The 23,399-nt window shown below is 40.7% G+C and overlaps 1 protein-coding gene across 1 annotated transcript in view; it reads right to left on the bottom strand.

Annotated features, from left to right (window-relative positions):
- Positions 1–822: 822 nt before the first annotated feature.
- The window catches only part of LOC115101076 (tetratricopeptide repeat protein 33), a 54,362-nt gene continuing 31,785 nt past the window's right edge, over positions 823–23,399 (bottom strand). Inside the window, exons 3-4 of the mRNA XM_029620258.1 lie at positions 12,881–13,012; positions 823–2,448 (exon numbers count right to left, since the gene is read on the bottom strand). Of these exons, the coding sequence (XP_029476118.1) occupies positions 2,077–2,448; positions 12,881–13,012 (504 nt within the window). The 3' untranslated portion in view covers positions 823–2,076. The remainder of the gene's footprint in view (positions 2,449–12,880; positions 13,013–23,399) is intronic.

Genomic DNA, 23,399 nt, shown 5'->3' with positions numbered 1-23,399 from the left:
ATATTCTGTGGTCTGATGAGACCAAAATGTTACGCTTTGGCCTGAATGCAAAGTGCTACGTCTGGTGAAAACCAGGCACAGCTCATCAACCGTCTAACACCATCCCTACCGTGAAGCGTGGTGGTGGCAGCATCATGCTATGGGGATGCTTTTCAGTAGCAGGGACTGGGAGACTTATAAGGATAGATGGAACAATGAATGGAGCCAAATAAAGGCAAATCCTTGATGAGAACCAGCTTCAAACGACCTTAGACTGGGGTGAAGATTTATGTCCAAACAGGACAATGACCCCAACAATGCAGCCAAAGCAAAGCTGGATGGGGTTCAGAACAAGAATGTGAAAGTCCGAGTAGCCCAGCCAAAGCCCAGACTTGAATCACATTGAAAATCCATGGAAAGACTTGAAGATTGCTCGCCATCACTGCTCCCCAGCTTAATCAACAGATATTAAGAAAATCTGCAAGGAAGAATGGGAGAAAATCCCTAAATCCAGATGTGCAAAGCTGATACCGACATACCCAGGACGACTCAAAGCTGTAATCGCCGCCAAAGGTGTTTCTACAAAGTATTGACCTAGGGGTGTGAATGCTTATGTAAATTAGATGTCTAAAAACATGTTTTCACTTTGTCATGATTGAGTATTGTGTACAGATGGGCGTGAAAAAAATATTGCATCCATTTTTTAATTCAGGCAGGAAACAAAAGGTGGAATAACTCAAGGGGTACGAATACTTTCTGAAGGCACTCTACATATTGCAGCTTTAACTATAACATAGTCCTAATCAAAATAGGTTGTAAAGAAATTATGTACAGCCAGAGGAGTTGTTTCCAAGCAGTAGCTTAGGCTACTTTTATTTCGGTAAAACACAATTTCAACAGCGCATTTCATTAAAAAAAAACGAATAAAGCCTAATATTGCACAAGTCATTTTACAAACAGTTGAATGTTGAAGGTGACGCACAGATGTTCCAGATAGGAAAAGACGCTACCTAAGCGCTGTTTGACTAGGCTATTGATATTGCCCGAGGTTGTTCCGCATGCACAATGACTTGTAGATCAATTACTGTCGACACAATTACATGCTTAGTTCGACACTGAAGGAGAAGAGCAGTTGCCACAAAATATGAGGTTTGGGGTTCCTCAGACAGATGCACTTATATCTTAAACATTTGAACCGGGAACTGATGCCTAAAAATCGGTGAATCTTTACATTCCTACTATTTATTCTCAGAGCCTATACCAAGGCTGGAGACAATCACGTATTGATAAACAAAATATTGAACAACAATGTGTCCTTTGCCTGTCGGCTGTAGCATTTACTTTAAATTGTTCGATAGGACAATTCATCTTACAGAATGCGCAGCGAGTGTTTGGCACTCGCTACAGGCTTCATGCGTTTTTGGGGGGTTTGAAAAAGTCACTGCAAAAGATTAAAACATTCTTCCCATATCTCTTAGGAAATGTGATCAAATTTCCCATTGCACTTTCTTTTAGAAACTAACATGGCCCAGTTCCAACATCTCCAAATCGCAGAGCAAATGTGCTTGTTTTTGTGACAATAAAAGGTGAATGGAGGGCGTTTTACAGGCGGGGGTTGTAACGCTTGCTCACAAGCACACAAATATTGCATCGCTCTGATTTATCAATTAAAACATGTGCATATGTTCCAGGGATAGATTGATAAATACCACTAATTTGCATGCAAATTCTAGCATCTCCCACATACGCCAGAATTTTGTGAGAAATTTACACATGGTTGATAAATGAGGCCCCAGGACATTTTAGACAAAAACCCGGTTGCTTCTGCCAGGGCAGTCTTTAAAAAAAATATCCAGTGTATTTTGCTAATCTTTATCAAGGGTGCCAATCATGTTGGACCTGACTGTATACATAATACACAAAAACAAGCATAATTGACTTGATTAAATCTACTGCCATCACCCACAGTCTCTTGTATACTACAACAAAACATAATAACGACATGCATAAGACTAAAGATGGAAAACTCAACAAAAACAAACAAAAATACCCATTTCACGAGACACATTTCAGCCCTTTTAAGTTCTTAGAAACATCTCATAGCCCCCGTGCTTTGACCAACTGATACTGTGATGAGAGTGTGTCCCCTGACCCCTCCTCCTCCGCGGTTACCTCCCTTGCGTTCCCCTCAGCGTCTACCACCACCGCCGTCCTCTTCAGATCCTCATAGCGTCGCTGTCTCTCGGCCATGGCAGCGCAGGCCGCCACCACCTCATCGGACTCAAAGTCATAGTCCTGTTGGAGCTCTGGAGCGCTCAGGACCTCCCGCTGGGCCGCCTCCTCCCGCTGGGTCCGGTCCCGTGCCGCCAGTCTTTGCTGCTGCAGCCTCCGTGCCCACGCCAGGTCCTCCAACCAGAGGGGGCGCTCCGACGGACACAGGTGGAGCCCCACCTGGAAAGACCTCACCGCCTGTGGATAGGACGAAGACTTTTTCTTTCTGTAAACATACTTTTATTGACATAAAATAAACACAACACAAATGACTGGTAATGAAAGAAACATTTCATGAGGAAGATGAATGGCTTTGAAAGCAAAGGTTTCAAGTAGGGTTGGGCGATGCCAACCTTTGTCTTATCGTGATTATGTACCCATAAAACATCATGATATACGATGCAATCGACCTTATTGGCCACCCTCCAAAATAAGTAATACAAAATTGCTAAAACGACAATTGGGCTATAGCGCGGATGAATCATGATGAAAGATGTTGTTGAAAGCCTGGGCCGAGGCTAAGTGCAGGCAACGGCAAAACAAATATAATATTCCTTTCTGGAGGAGGAGCAGAACAGTTTTTTTGTGTGCCTGTGTCGGTCTGTGTGGTGCGCACATGATGGAGCAGTGACTGATGAGGAACGCTCTGTCTTCGTGAGCTAGGATATGGGCCTACATCATGGGTTGGATAAAAGTAGCCTACCGTCTTCAGAACTGGATAATAAATGCTTAATTTGCCTCAAAATAATAGAAAAATAAATATTGCTTGTTCTCACTCTCATAAAGTGATTGAGAAAAACCTATGCCTAAACTTAGACTATAGACCTTCATTCTTGCTATTTTTGAAAGCCACAACGACAACAACTTCGTAGGCTAGAATATTTGCGAAAAAAGCTACTGTTAATAACTTTAACTTGTCTTAAAGCTTTTATGATTGGCCTAGCGGAGGATAGGTAATTTCCCATTGCACTTCAACCTTGCATAGAGGGATTTTCTCAACCCGCATGGATCATGTCTTTCTTAATAAGCTTAATCTTGATCAAACTTGTCATGCGATTTTTCTATAGGCCTACACTCTTGATAGGCCACTGTGCCACCCGGGAGGCCCCTGCAATGCATTTCTAATGGTAGGCCAATGTCGCAGTAAATCTCCATACTGAAACTAATGTGACGGGGAAAAGTCTTGTTCTTGACGTAGCTGACATGCTGATAGACGACAGCTACATTGTTGACATACTCGTGCTTCGTCGCATCATCAAATTAGAGGAAATGATTATGCATATACTTGTACGTCAGACTTGCATACGGATCCTTTTGAACGTATCTATTACGGAACGTAGATATTAAACCACTAACAGTTCCGTCTTCATAAATCATGTGATTCCTTTGACTTTTAGTTGTACACCATTTTTGACAGGATGTGGAACAACGGTTATTTACTGTATACCGTCTGGTAGAGTGATCTTTGATTGCAATATGAACCAGCAATGTATGTCTTTCCCTATAGTAGTGGAGCTGCCTCTCAGCAGGCATTGTGATCAACAACACCCAATACTCCTTTAACTCTTAAATCAGTTGAATAAATAGGTATTCGATTTCAAAGCATAGCCCTGAATCTTTCCCTGCCAGTAGTATAAAAAATACATACCTTTTTATATTGTAAAAAGTTTGTTAGAGACCTTCCCTTAACAAAATCTCATTGATTCCTATTTCAAGACACCTGCACCCCATTCCCAGTGAAAGGGACAGATGACCATTCGCTAGCAATGTACATAGAAACAGGACCCCTAGTGACAACCAAAGCAGTTTTTTTTTTTTACTCATTAAGATTATTCAATTATCACGTCAATGCTTGACACCAGAGTTGACCGATATTACGATCGTATCGTCATAATGTGACAGACGGTGGTTTAGCTTAATTGAACAGTCATGTCTTGCGACGTCTCGCAGGGACACAAGTGCTTGTTTTTGTTTTTAAATTAAAAAAAAATAAAAAACATGGCCTATTTATTTTTTACCTTTTATTTAACTAGACAAGTCAGTTAAGAACAAATTCTTATTTTCAATGACGGCCTAGGAACATTGGGTTAACTAACTGCCTGTTCAGGGGCAGAACGACAGATTTGTACCTTGTCAGCTCGGGGGTTTAAACTTGCAACCTTCCGGTTACTAGTCCAACGCTCTAACCACTAGGCTACCCTGCCGCCCCTATAATTTTTTATAATATTTTATTTAATTTTTATTTAAAAAATAATAATATTAATAATTAACGGATACTATCTTGTCTAGCTGTTTAAAAAAAACATGGCCTATATTCCCTTAACTCTCCATAATGGGAGAGAACAAACATTTAGCCTATCAAGAGTGTAGGCCTATAGAAAAATCGCATGACAAGTTTGATCAAGATTAAGCTTATTAAGAAAGACATGATCCAAATGCATTGCAGGGGCCTCCCGGGTGGCGCAGTGGTCTAAGGTGCCACCCGGGAGGCCCCTGCAATGCATTTCTAATGGTAGGCTATTCAACTCATTTCATTCACAATCAGCTGTAATTTTCAAACTCATAGATATCATCACTTAGTGGTAGATTGACTTTTAGCTGTGCCACCAGAGACTCTGGGTGCGAGCCCAGGCTCTGTCGCAGCCGGCCGCGACCGGGAGGTCCATGGGGGCGACGCACAATTGGCCTAGCGTCGTCCGGGTTAGAGAGGGTTTGGCCGGTAGGGATATCCTGGTCTCATCTCGTACTAGCGACTCCTGTGGCGGACATGGCAGTGCACGCTAACCAGGTCGCCAGGTGCACGGTGTTTCCTCCGACACATTGGTGTGGCTGGCTTCCGGTTTGGATGCGCGCAAACTTCTTATGGCTGCAGGAGCAGTATTGAGTAGCTTGGATGAAAGGTGCCCAGATTAAACGGCCTGCTCCTCATTCCCAGTTGCTAATATATGCATATTATTATTAGTATTGGATAGAAAACACTGAAGTTTCTAAAACTGTTTGAATGATGTCTGAGTATAACAGAACTCATATGGCAGGCAAAAACCTGAAGAAATCCAAACAGGAAGTGAGAAATCCGAGGTTGGTCGATTTTCAACCCAGGCCCTATTGAATTCACAGTGGGACATGGATGAAGTTGATGTCAACCGTCTTTAGAAACTTGAATGAGGCTTCTAACTGTGTTGTGGGGCTGAATAAGAGCTGAATGAGTCAGGTTACTGGCAGAGAGCTATTTTCTGTTCACGCTCATTTCACATGATATCGACCTGCGTTCCATTGCTCCTCTACACAACAAAGGAATTCTCCGGTTGGGACTTTATTGAAGATTTATGATAAAAACATCCTGAAGATTGATTCTATACTTAGTCTTGAAATGTTTCTAAGACCTGTAATAGAACTTAAAAAAAAAAAAGTTTTTGTCCAAAGTTATGCAGGACCTGCATGAGCGTTTGGATTTGTTTACCTAAGCCCTAACAAAAGTAGCTACTTGGACATAAATAATGGACATTATCGAACAAATCAAGCATTCATTGTGGAACTGCGATCCCTGGGAGTGCATTCTGATGAAGATCATCAATGGTAAGGGAATATTTATAATGCAATATCTGATTTCTGTTGACTCCAACATTGCGGAAAATTATATTTGTTTTCTGAGGGCCGTCTCAGATTATTGCATGGTTTGCTTTTTCCGTAGTTTTTTTTAGAAATCTGACACAGCGGTTGCATTAAGGAGAGGTATATCTATATTTCCATGTCTAACACTTTAATTTTCATCGACATTTATAATACAGAGTATTTCTGTAATGATGTGGCTCTCTGCAATATCGTCAGGTTTTTGGAACTAGTGAATGTAACGCGCCAATGTAAACTCCGATTTTTTTATATAAATATGAACTTTATCAAACAAAAACATGCATGTATTTTGTAACAAAGTCCTATGAGTGTCATCTGATGCAGATCATCAAAGGTTAGTGATTAATGTTCTCTCTATTTGTGCTTTTTGTGACTCCTCTCTTTGGCTGGAAAAATGAGTTTTTCTTTGGCTTGGTGGTGACCTAACAATCATTTGTGGTGCTTTCGCTGTAAAGCCTAATTGAAATCGGACACTGTGGTGGGATTAACAACAAGATTACCTTTAAAACGGTATAAAATACATGTTTGAGGAATTTTAATTATGAGATCTGTTGTTTTGAATTTGGTGCCCTGCACTTTCACTGGCTGTTGTCATATCGATCCCGTTAACGGGATTGCAGCCCTAAGAAGTTCTTAAGAAGCAGTGCTTGGTTAGGTTGTGTTTCGGAAGACGCATGGCTTTCGACCTTCGTCTCTCCCGAGCCCGTACGGGAGTTATAGCGATGAGACAAGATAGTAACTACTAACAATTGGATACCACGAAATTGGGGGGAAAAAAACATGCATTGCTGAATCCCTTCTAGCTATCTCCGACCAAACTCATTAACAACAAACTTTTTGTTATGGTGATGAGTTCTAAGATGGGGCTGGCCACCGCCTAAAAGCTTTTCACAGCAGTAGATTAATGAGACAAGATATATACACAACTTTATTTAATTTGATCATTAGGTAACTGTCCCATGGGTATTTCCACTAGGGAAAACTCTTGGCACTAGTTATAGATTCCTGTTCCCATATGTTGTGAAGCCACTCGCACATGCACTCTCCCTTTCTCTTCTGCTCTCTCCTACTCTCTCTCTCTGGCTGTCTCACTCTCCTGCTCCCTTTCTCGCTACTACTTCAGAGCAGAGAAGAAAGCTAAGCACTTCCCCAGTACCTGTCCTGGGCTCCTTGATGAAGGCAGCATGCTACTCACACTGAGCCCCAGGATCACGTTCCATCCATGGGAAAGAAGACCTTTGCCAGTGCCTGGCCAACATAGACTCAGGCCAAAGATGTGTCACGCGTCAAACAGGGAAGCATTTAATGAAAAGTAAAAGGGGTAAAAATAAAAAAAGTTTTAAAAAAAGAGCAGAGATAATTTTCCCTCATATATTCCTGAGGGTCCAAACAAGACCACCACTTAGAATCACGTCATGAAGTGATTTTACAAGCCACTTATTACAGGGCTCCACAACCACACCCTGACTTTTATGATCTGTATCTGTGTGTTAAATGGATGGGACTTGCAATTTTCTGCCACTCTCTAATAAAGGAAACCTCAGCTCTTTTTAGGCCAACATTCCTGAAAGAGACTGGTTTGGTTTCCCCAACTGGCACAGGTATGCAAACAAAAATACCATAAAGGCTAAGTCAAGTGAAACGGCCAAGAAGAACCAGAGTTTTGACAAATTAACTCAGGCAAGTCAAGACTCATATGATAAATGGTTTGTATTCGCACAACTCTTTCAAAAGCATAGTTTCGTCAAGGGTGGAATTAGGTTCCCTGTTCTCCTTAGTTTATTACAACAATAATTCCCCAACCAAATGGCAATACCGTCCCTTAGTTCTAAGGGCCTGTTTTTGTTATAACCTCCATTAAAAATTGGATGATTTATTATTATAGCACTATAATAGCATTATTAGAGTTAGGGGTGCACCAGTAGATGTGTTCATACTGAACCGTTCAGTATGAACGGGGGTGGGGTGGGGGGGGGATCTAGGTTCGGTCTGCTCTGTGAACCCGAATGAATACATAAAATAACAATTTAAAACACTAGGCTATGCCTACGCTGTATTGTATGACTTGAGTAAATCTGAGCTGAAAGAAATAATTGCCACATTTCAAACATGTTCTTGTTGAGGCGCAGCCAGGAACATGTTCTGTACGATGGCGAGTGGTGGGGTCCATAAACCAAGAGGATTCTCCATCATTGTTTAAATCTCCAGTTTGGGAATATGTTGGTTTCCCAACAGATTAGAGTATGTCGCCACTGCTGGTTTAGTGAACCGTTAGACACCTAATTATAGCACACATGCCATTAAGAGTAAATTCCGGGCACTAGGTAAAGAGAGAGAAAGAGAAAAGGAAAGAAATGCCAGAAACAAACTGCGGGAAACAGACTAAGAGAAAACTGAAAGGTAGATCGAAAAGAGAGAGAGAAAAGCAAATATGAAAAAACAAACAGGAGACTTGAATATGTGATGCCGGAGATCACTGCGCCAGTCCATGTGCAAACATGGCACTACTCAAACATGTCGATGCACACAATGTCCTGAAACTCGACTGAACAAGCCCCTCTTAAAATAGACAGGCACTTTCTCCTCTCCTCCTAATACCTATCCATTATATGTATTGGAAGTCTGTATATATTTGGCGAGCTTCAGCTCAGGCAAATTTCAACACTTCCCATTGTTGTTTTGGGAACACTTCTGACAGTTCTGTTGCCCTGGGACATTAGATATTGGATAAATGTACACAGGGCCATTAGCCATAGGGTTTCTTGAGTTCAGCAAGGTGTTTTTTTTCTCTCCTCTCTAAACAGCAGAGGAGTAGTCTAACTGTGATCCAGCCAGGTTTCATACAGACAGTGGCAATTTTAGCATACACATCTTGATGGGGCAAACAGCATATATTTTTTAAGATGCATTCCAGAAAAGCCACTACACAACACTAAACTATAGATGAATTACACTATAAATGGGGACAAATGGTGCCCACAAACTGTTAGGGCCTACATAAAGCTGTACCAACAGCAGAGTCACAACAGCAGTACCAAAACCTTACCACTGCTACACCTGGCTATCAGCGGAGCTATGTCTGGCAGCAAAATGGTTCATTCAGCATAATGTTTTTCCTTTTACAAACACATAGCTGATATGGCTGACTTGCTTAAAACAAATGTTTCTACTGACAATTGAGATGTACAAACTACGGCATAAGGGTACGACGAGCGCATTAGAGGCAATCCGTAATTCCGATTGAGACATTAATGAGCAAGGTAGGACAGATGTAGTCAATATAACTATTTGTTCAGCGACAGAATTTAGAAAATGGGCCGTTCTTACAGTATCCTCCCTGTACACCAAGTTAGAACCGTGTGATAAATACAGGGGGCATAAAAGCAGACAATGAAAGCATTTACAATATTCTATGATTACGTTTCTCTAAAACAGGCTATAAGCTACATGTGCACCAACAAGTCAGAACAGTAGGTGAAATGAATAGGGGAAAGGGACCACATTATTTGGGTGAGGCACATAGGATACAAACAGCTTACTACACAACATACACTTAGTATTACTTTCTTAGCTACAGTGTACATATCTCCCAGGCATCTTACATCATTTATGCAGCAGCATACAATACATTTTTTAACTCACCTTGTGGTGCTGTGCTCACTTGAACAGGAAGGTGGCACGGCGGTACTTCATGGGCAAATTTTGTCATCAAACTTTGTCATCTGGCATTCTCCGGATTTATGGTGCTTTCAAGACAACTGGGGAAATCGGGTAAAAAAAACGAAGTCGAATCATGATGACGTCAGTGATCTTCAGGTCGGAACTCTAGAAAGAGGCCAGTTCCCGACTTACAATTCAGAGTTGGATGACCGTTCAAAACGTATTTTCCCAGACAGAGGTTTTTTTTCTCCCGAGTTCCCAGTTGTCTTGAAGTCAGATTTCCCAGTTCCGAGTTTACAGTTGTTTTTAGCGCAGCAGAAGTTATGCTGGATTGACAGATTGGCCAATGTTTAATGTTCATCCTTTTAAGCTTGGAAAAGAGACCCTTAAACCCAGACTTCGGACCACAATTCAATTGTCAGTAGAAACTACATTTGATTAAGCAAGTCAGCCACATCAATGTTAAAAACATTTTTTTTTTAAAGACAGGTAAGGAAGACCCAGAGTAACGTCTGCTGCAGAGGATAAGTTTGCGAGATTTACCAGCTTCAGAAATAGCTGCCCAAATAAATGCTTCAGAGTTCAAGTAACAGACACATCTCAACATCAACTGTTCATAGGAGACTGCGTGAATCAGGCCTTCATGGTCGAATTGATGCAAAGAAACCCCAACAAAAGGACACCAATAAGAAGAAGAGACTTGCTTGGTCCAAGAAACACAAGCAATGGGCATTAGACTGGTGGAAATCTGTCCTTTGGTCTGATGAGTCTAAATATGACATTTATGGTTTCAACTGCCATGTCTTTGTGAGACACGTGTTGTTCCCACAGTGAAGCATGGAGGAAGATGTGTGATGTTGTGGGTGCTTTGCTGGTGACACTGTCAGTGATATATTTAGAATTCAAGGCACACTTAACCAGCATGGCTACCACAGAATTTCGCAGCGATATGCCATCCCATCTGGTTTGCGCTTAGTGGGACTATCATTTGTTTTTCAACAGGACAATGACCCCACACACCTCCAGACTGTGTAATGGCTATTTGACCAAGAAGGAGAGCGATGCCGTGCTGCATCAGATGACCTGGCCTCTACAATCACCCGACCTCAACCCAATTGAGATGGTTTTGGATGAGTTGGACCACAGAGAAGGAAAAGCAGCCAATAACTGCTTAAAGACTGTTGGAAAAGCATTCCATGTGAAGTTGGTTGTGAGAATGCCAAGAGTGTACAAAGCTGTCATCAAGGCAAAGGGTGGCTACTTTGAATTCAAATATATTTGAATTGTTTAACACTTTTTTGGTTACTACATGATTCCATGTGTGTTATTTCATAGTTTTGATGTCTTCACAATTATTCTAATGTAGAAAATAGTAAAAATAAAAGAAAAACCCTTGAATAAGTAGGGTTGTCCAAACTTTTGACTGGTACTGTGTATATATATATATATATATATATATATATATATATATATATTTGTTTAAGCTAAAAAGGTGCCCCACCTGCCCTGAATGACAGGTCGCCACTGAGTGGAAATCATTCACCCCTTTAGATTTTGTTTACATTTTGTTGTGTTACAAAGTGGGATTAAAAAATATTTAGTTGTGTTTTTTTTTATTGATCTACACAAAACTCTCCATAATGTCAAATTAAAAAGAAAATTCAATATCCTCTTTGCATTAGTATTCACTTCCTTTTTTTAGGAAAGCGTCTTAATTCTAGAGTCAAATTTGGTTTAACAAATTACATAATAAATTATAATAGGGATTGAGATGATTTTTGAATGACTAACTACCCCTTTCTCTGGCCCCCATACACACATCAGTCAAGTACTGAATTTCAAGCACATATTCAACTATAAAGAAGAGGTAGCTTGCTGAAAGCCTCAAAGAAGGGCAATGATTGGTAGATGGGTAACAAATCAGACATTTAATATCTCTTTAAGCATGGTCAAGTTAATAATTATGCTGGGGATGATGTATTAAACCAACTAGACACATCAAAGATACAGTCGTCCTTGAAAATGAGCTGCAAGACAGGAGGGAAACTGCTTAGGGATGTCACCACGAGGCCATTGGTGATTTTAAAACAGCTACAGAATTCAATGGCTGTGATGGGAGAAAACGGAGGCTGGATCAACAACATTGTAGTGACTTCCACAATTGACATAGTGAAAATAAAAATACACAGAATAAAAAAATATTCCACTAAAGTAATACTGCAAAAGGAACAAACAGTTTGGCCTAAATGCAAAGCCTTATATTTGGGGGAAATCCAACAACACATCACTGAGTAACTGCCTCCCTATTTTCAAGCATGGTGGTGGTTGCTTCATGGTATGGTTATGCTTGACATTAGCAAAGACTCTGGAGTTATTCAGGATACAAATAAATGGTCTGGAACTAAGCACAGGCAAAATCCTACAGGAAAACCTACTTCAGTCTGCTTTACACCAGACACTGGGAGACTAATGTACCTTTCAGCAGGACAATAACCTACAACACAAGGCCAAATCAACATTGGAATTGATTACCAAGAAGACAGTTAATGTTCCTGAGTGGCCAAGAAAATGGCTTGTTTTGCCATTATTGCCAACACCTTGACAGAGCTTGAATAATTTTGAAAAGAACAAAACGGGCAAATATTGCATAATCCAGGTGTGCAAGGCTCTTAGAGACTTACCCATGAAGACTCACAGCTGTAATCACTGGCAAAGGTGATTCTAACATGTATTAACTCAGGGGTGTGAATACTTTCTCATTTTTCATGAATCGTATATATTTTTTTAAGAACTGTTCTTCCACTTTGACAAAAAAATGACAATTAAATCCATTTTAATCCCAATAACATGTGAAGAAATCCAAGGGGGTGAATACTTATGATACCCACTGTACAGAGAGGTTCAGGTGAGCACTGTTGGGCACTTTAAGTAATCTTCCATGCCCCGGGCACTTGGATGTGCTTTTAAAGAAGAGCCACTTTATTACACAGAGAACAGTTATAAATAGGAGCTCAGCGTAATGACTGGCACATTAGTGTATGTGGGGATGACAGACAAGCTAGGGCCACTTCTCTGCAGTGGACTGAAACCTAACATGAGATGCATTACACAGTTGTTCACTTAAACCTTGCATTGATGTCAAAGGGAGAAGTGCATTATGCACTAATATCTTGGTTTTTATGCGCCTGGATCTCAAGTTAGGCTACCTAGTTGTGCATAAAACACAACTTGAATGCTAGGCTACCCGGGCCAACCAAGCTTGCCTGGTTACACATCCTCCATAGTTGCTCAAAAGGACCAGGCTGGCACAATAGTTTGACAAATGTACGGTAATACTGACCAGGTCCACCTCTCCCAGACTAAGCTGGGCGCGGCCCAGTGTCTGCCAGCCCTCCCACCACAGGGGGCGGAGCTTCACAGCCATCTCTGCTGCCTGCACCGCCGGGAACACCTCTTGCAGGACGGTCAGCACCTGCAAGTCAAGGTTCAGAATGCAATGGTCAAACAATATGCTGCACCAATATGAAAATAACATAGTGTGTGTATGTGTGTTGTCTTGGGGTTGTGGGATTAAAAAAAGAAATAATATTTAAGAGTCATATGTTCCCTGTTCAATAATGCAACATTCTATAAATTATTTTCATAAAATTGTAATAACTACCATGACATGATTCATCAGGGAAAACTGAAAAGTTAAACAAGAGCTCAGAGTAATATCTCAGTCAGGATTGTGAAGATGGATTGTTTCCTTTTTAGAAAAATAAAATGCATTTTCAGACAGTGAGACGCACACCTCCACTATCAGTGACAGAGATATTCGAGGCCTGTTGGTCAGTTCAACAGAGTCAGCAGGAAATGAGATCACAGCACTCGGCACCAAAGGTTTGATCGCTATGCGTGCCTGGCCTGCGTATGTACATCCTTCTGCGTGTGTGACAGAGGAGCCAGTCCTAGTGATGTGCCTATGGGTGATTCCTCACAAAACCAGAACAAAAAAAAGACCATAATTTGGGGGATTTTCACAAAATTTCTTTTCGAGGAAGGATTGTTGACATATATTTTACATTTGTATCTAAAAGCATAATTGAGAAATAATTATTTTAAGTTGGAATATTGTTGACATTTTGGCCTTAGCCAGGCCTCCTTTCATCTGTAAGTGGTACAAAAGCAAGAATCGGTGTCATATGAAGCTTTGTGAATAGTACTTTAATTTCAACAACAAAAAATTACATGAATGAATAAATATTGAAAACTATATACATTAATGTTGAAAATCGACCATTTTTGATTAGTCAAATCTTTTATAATATTGAGCATAATATACTCCACGGGCTTTTCAAAGTTTGAGAGTAGGATCTCTGCTAATTTTAAAGTTATGGCCCATTTTATACAGATTGACATAGTAGGCAATGTAGTCTCGCATATAGCCATACCTCCATGTTGTTGTCACGCCTCCTTTGGAAGTCTGGAGCATTTTGAATTAGTAGAAACGGCTCGCATGGTCTGCTGGCTTCCAGCGGCAAAATGTACTTTTATGTTACATTTTAACAACCCTCCCCCCATATGGTCGTAGAAGGGGGAATGCATGTTGTTTGTCACTGGGTAGGACACATTCTGCAGAGTTTTTGCTTATGTTAGTTTGCAACATTGGAGGAAAAACTGAATTCTGTTTTGCCAGAAGTGTGCTCTATACACAAAATCTAGTCGAAGGCATTACAACACCTCTGCATGAACACTCGACAACAAAAAAAGAAGCTGTTATGGCGTGTCTACCTACAGCAGAGATCATCAACTAGATTCAGCCGCAGGCTGATATTTTCTTGAGCTGATGGTCAGCGAGCCGGAACATAATTACAAATAGCCACAAGAAGCCCAAACATATATAATATTTGACCAAAACATAATCATTTCAAACCTTGCTTCAATCTGTATACGATCACATACACTGAGTTGCCAGTTTATCATCAGGTACATCACCCTGTTCACGAAAATGGTTCTCTCCAACAGACAGTGAGTCAAAGGGCTGTGGCTTGCTATATAAAGCAGGCAGACAGGCATCGAGGCATTCAGTTACTGTTCGATTGAATGTTAGAATGGGCAAAACGAGTGACCTTGAGCATGGTATGATCGTTGCTGCCCGGCACGCAGGTTCCAGTATCTCAGAAATGGCCAGCTTCTTGGGCTTTCCGTGCACAACATTGTCTAGGGTTTTAGTGAGAATGGTGCGACAAAAGTAAAACCTCCAGTCAGCGACAGTCCTGTGGGTGAGAACAGCTTGTTGATGAGAAGTCGAAAGATAATTGCAAGAATCGTGCAAACTAACAGTGCAGTATAACAGTGGTATGCAGAACGGAACAACTCATCAGTCCTTGTCACGGATGGGCTATTGCAGCAGACGACCACACCTGGTTCCACTCCTATCAGCTAAAAACAAGTGGTGGCTTCAGTGGGCACATGATCACCCAGCCTGGTCTCAGAATTTTGTATTATTCTTTACGTAAATCCAGGACACTCCATTTAGTATATGTTACTTTTTGTATGGTATGCAATATTTTGTGGATGTCCATCCATTTTGCATGACAAGTTATGAATTACAATTCGTATCATATGTTACGAATTTGCTAAAAATGTACAATATGTTGCAAATTTGCAAAACGTACAATATGTTTCCAATGTGCAAAATTGTATTCATTCCTATTTGTTGTGGCTAACGTTAGCTAGCTGGCTAACGTTAGCTAGGCTAAGGGTTAGGTTAGGATTAAGGTTAGGAGTTAGGTTAAAGGAATACTTTGGGATATTGGCAGAGGTATTTACTAGAAGATACCCATAGACTTCAAGTCATGATTGCTAATGCTAGTTAGCATTGGCTCGCGAAACTACCTCTAACTTCCTACATACCGGACAGAAAAACATGATATTGGTATCCACAAGTTCATCTGGATTTCTCCATTCGCTATTTAATTGCATATTTTTTTTATTTGACCTTTATTTAACCAGGCAAGTCAGTTAAGAACAAATTCTTATTTTCAATGACTGCCTAGGAACAGTGGGTTAACTGCCTGTTCAGGGGCAGAACGACAGATTTGTACCTTGTCAGCTCGGGGGTTTGAACTCGCAACCTTCCGGTTACTAGTCCAACGCTCTAACCACTAGGCTACCCTGCCGCCCCTTTAATTTAATTGCATAGATGACATGCATTTTTTCCCCAGTCACTGTTTCGAGAAAGGTGCATGATAATGGTCCACTCTAAATCAAAACAAATATTATTTACAATACATAAAGACAAGATAAAATCAAGAATAGTCTGACAGGTAACAATATTAGCCTATCACTTGTAAATTATTTATTTTCACTTGTGAATGATGCCCAGCGTAAGACAAGAAATAATGATTTATTTTGGCGACTTTTTCTAATTATAGTCGCACACCTCACGTAGCCGTACCCATACAGTGCATTCGGAAAGTGTTCAGACCACTTCTCTTTTTCCACATTTTGTTACATTACAGTCTTATTCTAAAATGGATCACATAGATTTTTTTTCTCAATCTGCACACAATACCCCATAATGACAAAGCGAAAACAGGTTTGCACACGAAAACAATGTTTGCACATTTAAAAATATAAAACAGAAATAACTCATTTACATAAGTATGCAGAGCCTTTGCTATGAGACTCGAAATTCAGCTCATGTGCATCCGGTTTCCATTGATTATCTTTGAGATGTTTTTACAACTTGATTGGAGCCCACCTGTGGTAAATTCAATTGATTGGACACGATTTGGAAAGGCACACACACCTGTCTATATAAGGTCCCACATTTGACAGTGCATGTCAGAGCAAAAACCAAACCATGAGGTTTAAGGAATTGTTCATAGAGCTCCGAAACAGGATTGTGTCGAAGGAAAAGATCTGGGGAAGGGTACCAAAAATGTCTGCAGCATTGAAGGTCCCCAAGAACACAGTGGCCTCAATCATTATTAAATGGAAGATGTTTGGAAACACCAAGACTCTTCCTAAAGCTGGACGCCCAGCCAAACTAACCAATCGGGGGAGAAGGGCCTTGATCAGGGAGGTGACACTCCACCAATCAGGTCTTTAGGGTAAAGTGGCCAGACGGAAGTCACTCCTCAGTAATAGGCACGACAGCCCGCTTGGAGTTTTCCAAAAGGCACCTAAAGACTCTCAGACCATGAGAAACAAGATTATCTGGTCTGAGGCATACCTGGCACCAGCCTTACAATGAAGCTAAATTGGGAGCATCGTGGTGTGGGGATGTTTTTCAGCGGCAGGGACTGGGAGAGTAGTCTGGATTGAGGGAAAGAGGAACGGAGCAAAGTACAGAGAGATCCTTCATGAAAACCTACTCCAGAGTGCTCAGGACCTCAGACTATGGGCTTAGGTTCAACTTCCAACAGGACAACAACCCTAAGAACACATCCAAGACAACGCAGGAGTGGCTTCAAGGACTAGTTTCTGAATGTCCTTGATTGGCCCAGCCAGAGCCCAGACTTGAACCCGATCTAACATCTCTGGAGAGACCTGCAAAATAGCTGTGCAGCAACGCTCCCCATCCAACCTGACAGAGCTTGAGAGGATCTGCAGAGAAGAACGGGAGAAACTCTCCAAATACAGGCGTGCCACGCTTGTAGCATCATACACCCAAGAAGACTCAAGACTGTAATTGCTGCCAAAGGTGCTTCAACAAAGTACTGACTTAAAAGTCTGAATACTTACGTAAATGTGATTTTTAAATTGTTTAATACATTTGCTAAAATAAAATAAAGCAACTTTTTGTTTTGTCATTATGGGGTATTGTGCAGATTGATGAGGGTAATCAACAATTTAATCAACTTTTAAATAAGGCTGTAACATAACAAAATGTGGAAAAAGTTGAAAAGGCTGAATTGAATGCACTGTAGGCCTATATGTTTTGTATCATAACGAAAGTGGACAAATAACTTCTTAAAATTAAGCACATTAATCTGCTTTACAAGGGATGTAGAGGCTAACTGGCATACATAAGAAATGCTTTGAGTTTCAAGTTTGGGGAAAATAATATTCACAATAAAAATGCACCTTTGTAATAAATTGTGACATTTGCGATCACTTTTGATAATGTTGTTTTCCCACTAATGGAATATTCACGCTTATAGCAGCATTGCTGCGCTTATAATGTGAAGAAATAGCTTAATAGTTTATCAAAATTTTAAGCTAAACTTTCTGATCTGTTATGTCAGCCTCAATGCATAAAACAAGTGTTTTTATGCTAGTGGATGTATTAATTTGAGGCCTATCGCATCCCACAACTGTCCCAGACTATGTTTGGAATATTTATTTCTCGCACAGAATAGGTCAACTTTTGAAGTATTGGGGATAGTAGATGGACATAGGCTATTAACCCACTGTTCCTAGGCCGTCATTTAAAATAAGAATTTGTTCTTAACTGACTTGCCTAGTTAAATAAAGGTCAAATAAAAAATAAAAAGCTTTTGCTGTTCGGTAGGCCTACCCATCTTGTTGGCTGACGAAAAGTAATTGTGGACAGTTCTTCCGATATCTTAAATACGCAACTCTGAATTGGATAAGGACTTTTGCAGTTGCGTCCCAGATGTGTCTGTCTTCACTTGTAGCCTGTGAGAAAGACCAATCACGTGATGGAGAGCCATGTGAGTGAGAGGTGCTTCGGAGCAAGCAGCACTATAGGAGAAGGGAATTATCATTATTATATTCAGCCAAGGGCACAATGGCCACTGGCCGCAAAAGGCATGGATTTTGTTTAGGGAGGATTACGGCCACACAAAAGGTGATGCTGCCGGGATATTCAAGGCATTATCAAGTGCTTGTCAAATTTTGAATGAGAGACTGATGAAGTGTGTACAGCCTGTGAAGAAAAACAAAACAGAGCTATTTTCAAATAATCATTAGTCACATCATGGAACCTTTCAATGTATTAAAAATCAAAACATATAGCCCAACGTTTGTAGAACAACTAAAGTTACATTAATAACTCTAAATTAAGCATATAGGAGTACCTATTTCTTTGATAACTGCTTAACACGGAATATGTCCCTCAAATCGTTTTGAGAACATATCCTTTCTATTTTATTCAGCTTTGTTCAATTTTATTCTTCATACTATAAAATAATGTAAAAGGTCACAGAATTCTAAGCAAACCTTGTCTGCTAAATGAACTAGTGTAGCCCACAGCCATATGGCACAGCCAGACGAGGACCTAACATAAGGACAACTCAGAGTATGCTATTCTGTTCTTCTAAAATAGACTACATTTTCTTAATTTCATGTTTCTTTAGACCTGTCTAAAATAAATCATGGATTTATTGTTAAGGTGTAGGTTATATTGCATGGATTTATTTGACTTTTTCAAATGTAGATGTTCCAAAGGTCTGCATCAGTGGCTTGTAGGGAAGCCACGAGATGCTAAATGTGTTTATGTCAATTACCATGACACCGGCAGTTATTTGCTTGATGAAATTTTGTAAGTCGCTCTGGATAAGAGCGTCTGCTAAATGACTTAAATGTAAATGTGACCTCCACAGTTCTTGTCACATATCTTTTTTTTTTTTTTAAGTATGGGCGTGGATCAGAAAACCAGTCAGTATCTGGTGTGACCACCATTTGCCTCATGCAGTACGACATCTCCTTCGCATAGAGTTGATCAGGCTCGTGGCCTGTGGAATGTTGTCCCACTCCTCTTCAATGGCGGTGTGAAGTTGCTGGATATTGGTGGGAACTGGAACACGCTGTCGTACATGTTGATCCAGAGCATCCCAAACATGCTCAATGGGTGACATGTCTGGTGAGTATGCAGGCCATGGAAGAACTGGGACATTTTCAGCTTCCAGGGATTGTGTACAGGTCCCTGCGATATGGGGCCGTGCATTATCATGCTAAATTAATCAAATAGCCACCCGGACTATTTACATTGACCCCCCTTTGTTTTTACACTGCTGCTACTCGATCTTTATTATCTATGCATAGACACTTTACCCCTACCTTCATGTACAAATTACCTCGACTAACCTGTACCCACACACAATGGCCTGTGGTTGGGAGGCCGGTTAGACATACAGCCAAATTCTCTAAAACGATGTTGGAGGCAGCTTATGGGAGAGAAATTAACATTAAATTCTCTGGCAAGAGCTCTTGTGGGCATTCATGCAGTCAGCATACCAATTGCACACTCCCTCAAAACTTGAGACATCTGTGGCATTGCGTTGTGTGACAAAGCTGCACATTTAGAACGGCCTTTTATTGTCCCTAGCACAAGGTGTAATGACCATGCTGTTGATGAGATTTGAACACGCAACCTTTGCGGGATGCTAGTGGTTTGCATTATATGCCCACCCATCAAACCACCCTCCTTTAGTTTTGCCTTAAGTAACCATCTGCCTCATGTAATCATACCGAAAGTAACAAATCATAATAATTTGAATGTCCCGGATTTACATTTACTATGTTATGTAGAGTCTGAGGGGGCTAACCAAAAGGTTGCTAGAACGAATCCCTGAGCTGACAAGGTAAAAATCTGTCGTTCTGCCCCTGAACAAAGCAGTTAACCCACTGTTCCTAGGCCGTCATTGTAAATAACAATTTGTTCTTAGCTGACTTACCTAGTTAAATAAAAGGTTAAATAAAAAATTTAATAAAAATATGAGACCAGGCTGGATCACCAACACTGGACAATTGAGGAGTGGAAAAACATTGCCTGATCTGACGAATCCCAGTTCCTGTTGACACACTCACGATTTGGAGTAAGCAGCATGAGTCCATGGCCCCATCCTGCCTGGTGTGGGGAATATTTTCTTGGCACACGTTAGGCCCCCTGGTACTAATTGAGCAACGTTTCCATTACCCAAATAATTCAGGCTGTTCTGGAGGCAAATGGCAGTCCGTCCCGGTACCAGATGGGTGTACCCAATAAACTGGCCATTGAGTGTACAGCTCTATTATGCGTGGGAATACTTTGATACAGAGTTCCAAAATAAAAATGGACTTGGAGCTGATTTCCTGGTGTTTTAGTCTTTTACGTCCAACAACAAAAAAGCGTCATGACACCACAATTTTTGCTTTGTAGCACCTACAAATTAAACAACATTAAACAAACACAATTCAACAATATAAGGCCAAAAAGTCAAAAATATTCCAACTTCAATACATGTCTCAATTATGCTTTAAGATCAAAATATCAAATATATGCTAACAATCCTTTCCTCCAAAAATAATATTTTAAGGTTTACATTTCGTAAAAAAATCATGCTATTTTTTTGTCCTGGTTTAGTGAAGAATCACCCCTCTGGAAAACATATTGGTCCTGACATTATAGTGCAGTCCTACGGTCTATGTTATGTATTAATATCAGCAATGGCAGGTGAGCTACAGCAGGATCCTGGTAAACGACCTGTTATTACATTACAAATGAGGGTTAGAGTACTGGCCATAATACACAGCGACCTCCAGTGATACACTGCTAATGACTCCATCTGTCTCTGGACTGCAGACCACAGGAGCTACTAGTGCTGTAATGTACGGAGGTAGAAAGGGCGGGCCCAGAGAGGACGTGCCCAGGAAGAGAATAGTGACTCCATAAGTGATTGTCTAAGAAATAAAAAATTTAAATATATGTTGTATATTAGGTTAGAAAGTGAGGAAATAACAAATGGTGGATGAGTCTTCGTAACAAAACTCTAATCTCTTGGGTTCAAATTTTGTTCGTTCTGTGATTTATGTTTTTGACTGTTAAGGCAAACGTTATATTCAATGGACAATAAAAGTTTGTCCTCATCATTCATGCTCTCATGCAGCCTAACAGAAAGACATCAGTGAAGTGACGCCATGGCTGCAATGAGATCGATCTCATGCCAACCAATCAAAACTTTAAAGGAACAGAGTGACGAACACACAAAAGGACCATGCGAGCGTGACGGATGGACAAACAGACAGAGAGGACTGTGAGCGTCACAGAGAAACCGAGTGAGTTAAAGGGAGGAACGTGATGAGAGGAAGTGAATGGCAAATGTCAGAGTTGTGTCTCCATCCCAGTCTTCTGGCTCTGAGAGAGGCATCTCACCTCTGAGACAGCCTTATAGCTGGTCTTGCAGCAAGTGCAGAATGTCCAAAAGACAGAGACTGGACTAATGGGGACATATATTTTTATTCCACCGACCAGTCAGACTATTCATGTGTAATGAAACACATCAGAATATAACTTAATGAGGGAGGGATATGTCTCCTCCGCTACACAGCATACAAGTAGACTTGTGTGTGTGTGTGTGACCCTGTTAATGTATCCCTTCTAAAGCAACCAAGAATACCGTCGAGGACATGAGGACCGAGTTAAACAACATTTAAAACCGCACACTTCATGAGTAAAAGAACATGATATTACATTTCCCCTAAAGAAGGTAATAACGGAAGCTTTCATTATTTGCCACATAGGTCACGTAATGAATTTCTACTCAGATTTCATAATCATGGTTAATAATGTCAGCCATTAAAAGCGTGGAGGGAGAATGTTTATTGGAAAGGTGAAGGCTATAAGGAGAAAGTTAATTGTGTTACAGATACTGTTGGAGTATGTCAGGGTACATGTGGTGTGACTACATCACAGTCGGGTTTAGATAGCTTCTCTGCTTTATGATTACACCCCACCCCCACCCCCCCCCCCCCCCCCCGACACAGCAAGACACAGGAAATGTTGTCTTCTCTGAAAGGACCAGCAAAATTATTGCTGAAACACACACACACACACCTCTGTTGGCTAGCTAGCCTAATCTCTACTCTCAATGACACCTAGGAGAGAGGGGAGAGAGGGACAGAAGTGAAATGGTCAAATAAACAATTTGAATTGAAATTGTATCCTCCACTTACTGTCCTCATATAAAGAGATTCACTTCCAAATTTCAAGCTGCGTAGTTTTTCTCTTAACAGCAGGTCATTATGAAAGACCGTTCCCCGTGTCCAATGGCTGTTTGTTTTTTTCATGGCAAAGCTCAAGTACACAAATGGTCCTAGAACTAAATGATCTGACAGCCTAAAGCATGGATGGGAAACTTTGATGGGGGTGGGGGACACACAAAAAAATCAGAACTCATTATGAGGGGCCGCAGTGGATTGGGGGTCTGCGTACCCACATCCATACCCACACATGTAGTCAGAGCCGGCCCTAGCCTTTTGGGGGCACTAAGTGAAATTTTGTTTTAGAGGTAATTTCCTGCAATTCTACATATTTTGCCATGGGCAGAGAGAAGATTTTGTCATTTTTAACATATATCATGAAATTCAACAAAAATTGCCATGAGGCGTAGAGAAAGATTAGCAGTTTAACAGTTAATTTCCTGCAATTATACACATTTCGCCATAGGGTGGAGAAAAATGTTTGCAGTTTTTAAAATGATATCTGAGTGAGAGTGACTAACAAATTCAACGGGGGCCCTCCGGTCAGTAATTGGATAGCTGGCTCAACTAATTTACCAAACAACATATTTTTATGCTGACATGGGCTAATTGAGTGAATGTCAGTGACTGACGTGAGAAAAACTGCTGATGCACAGCCACATTTCGAAATTGCAACGTGTGTATTCTACTATTCTAAGACCCCGACGGAGTCCCCCCAAAATATATATACAGTGCCTTCAGAAAGTATTCAGACCCCTCGACTTTTTCCACATTTTGTTACGGTACAGCCTTATTGTAACATTTATTAAATTGTTTTTGTCCCCCCTCACCAATCTACACACAGAAATGTTTCCTAATAATGACTCAGACCCTTTACTCAGTACTTCGTTGAAGCAACTTTGGCAGCGATTATAGCATTGAGTCTTCTTGGGTATGACGCTACA

Source organism: Oncorhynchus nerka, linkage group LG19 (genome assembly GCF_034236695.1).
Source record: "Oncorhynchus nerka isolate Pitt River linkage group LG19, Oner_Uvic_2.0, whole genome shotgun sequence".
NCBI lineage: Eukaryota > Metazoa > Chordata > Actinopteri > Salmoniformes > Salmonidae > Oncorhynchus > Oncorhynchus nerka.
The sequence above is the reverse complement of the archived record's forward strand: the minus strand, read 5'-3'. Positions and strand labels throughout refer to the sequence as shown.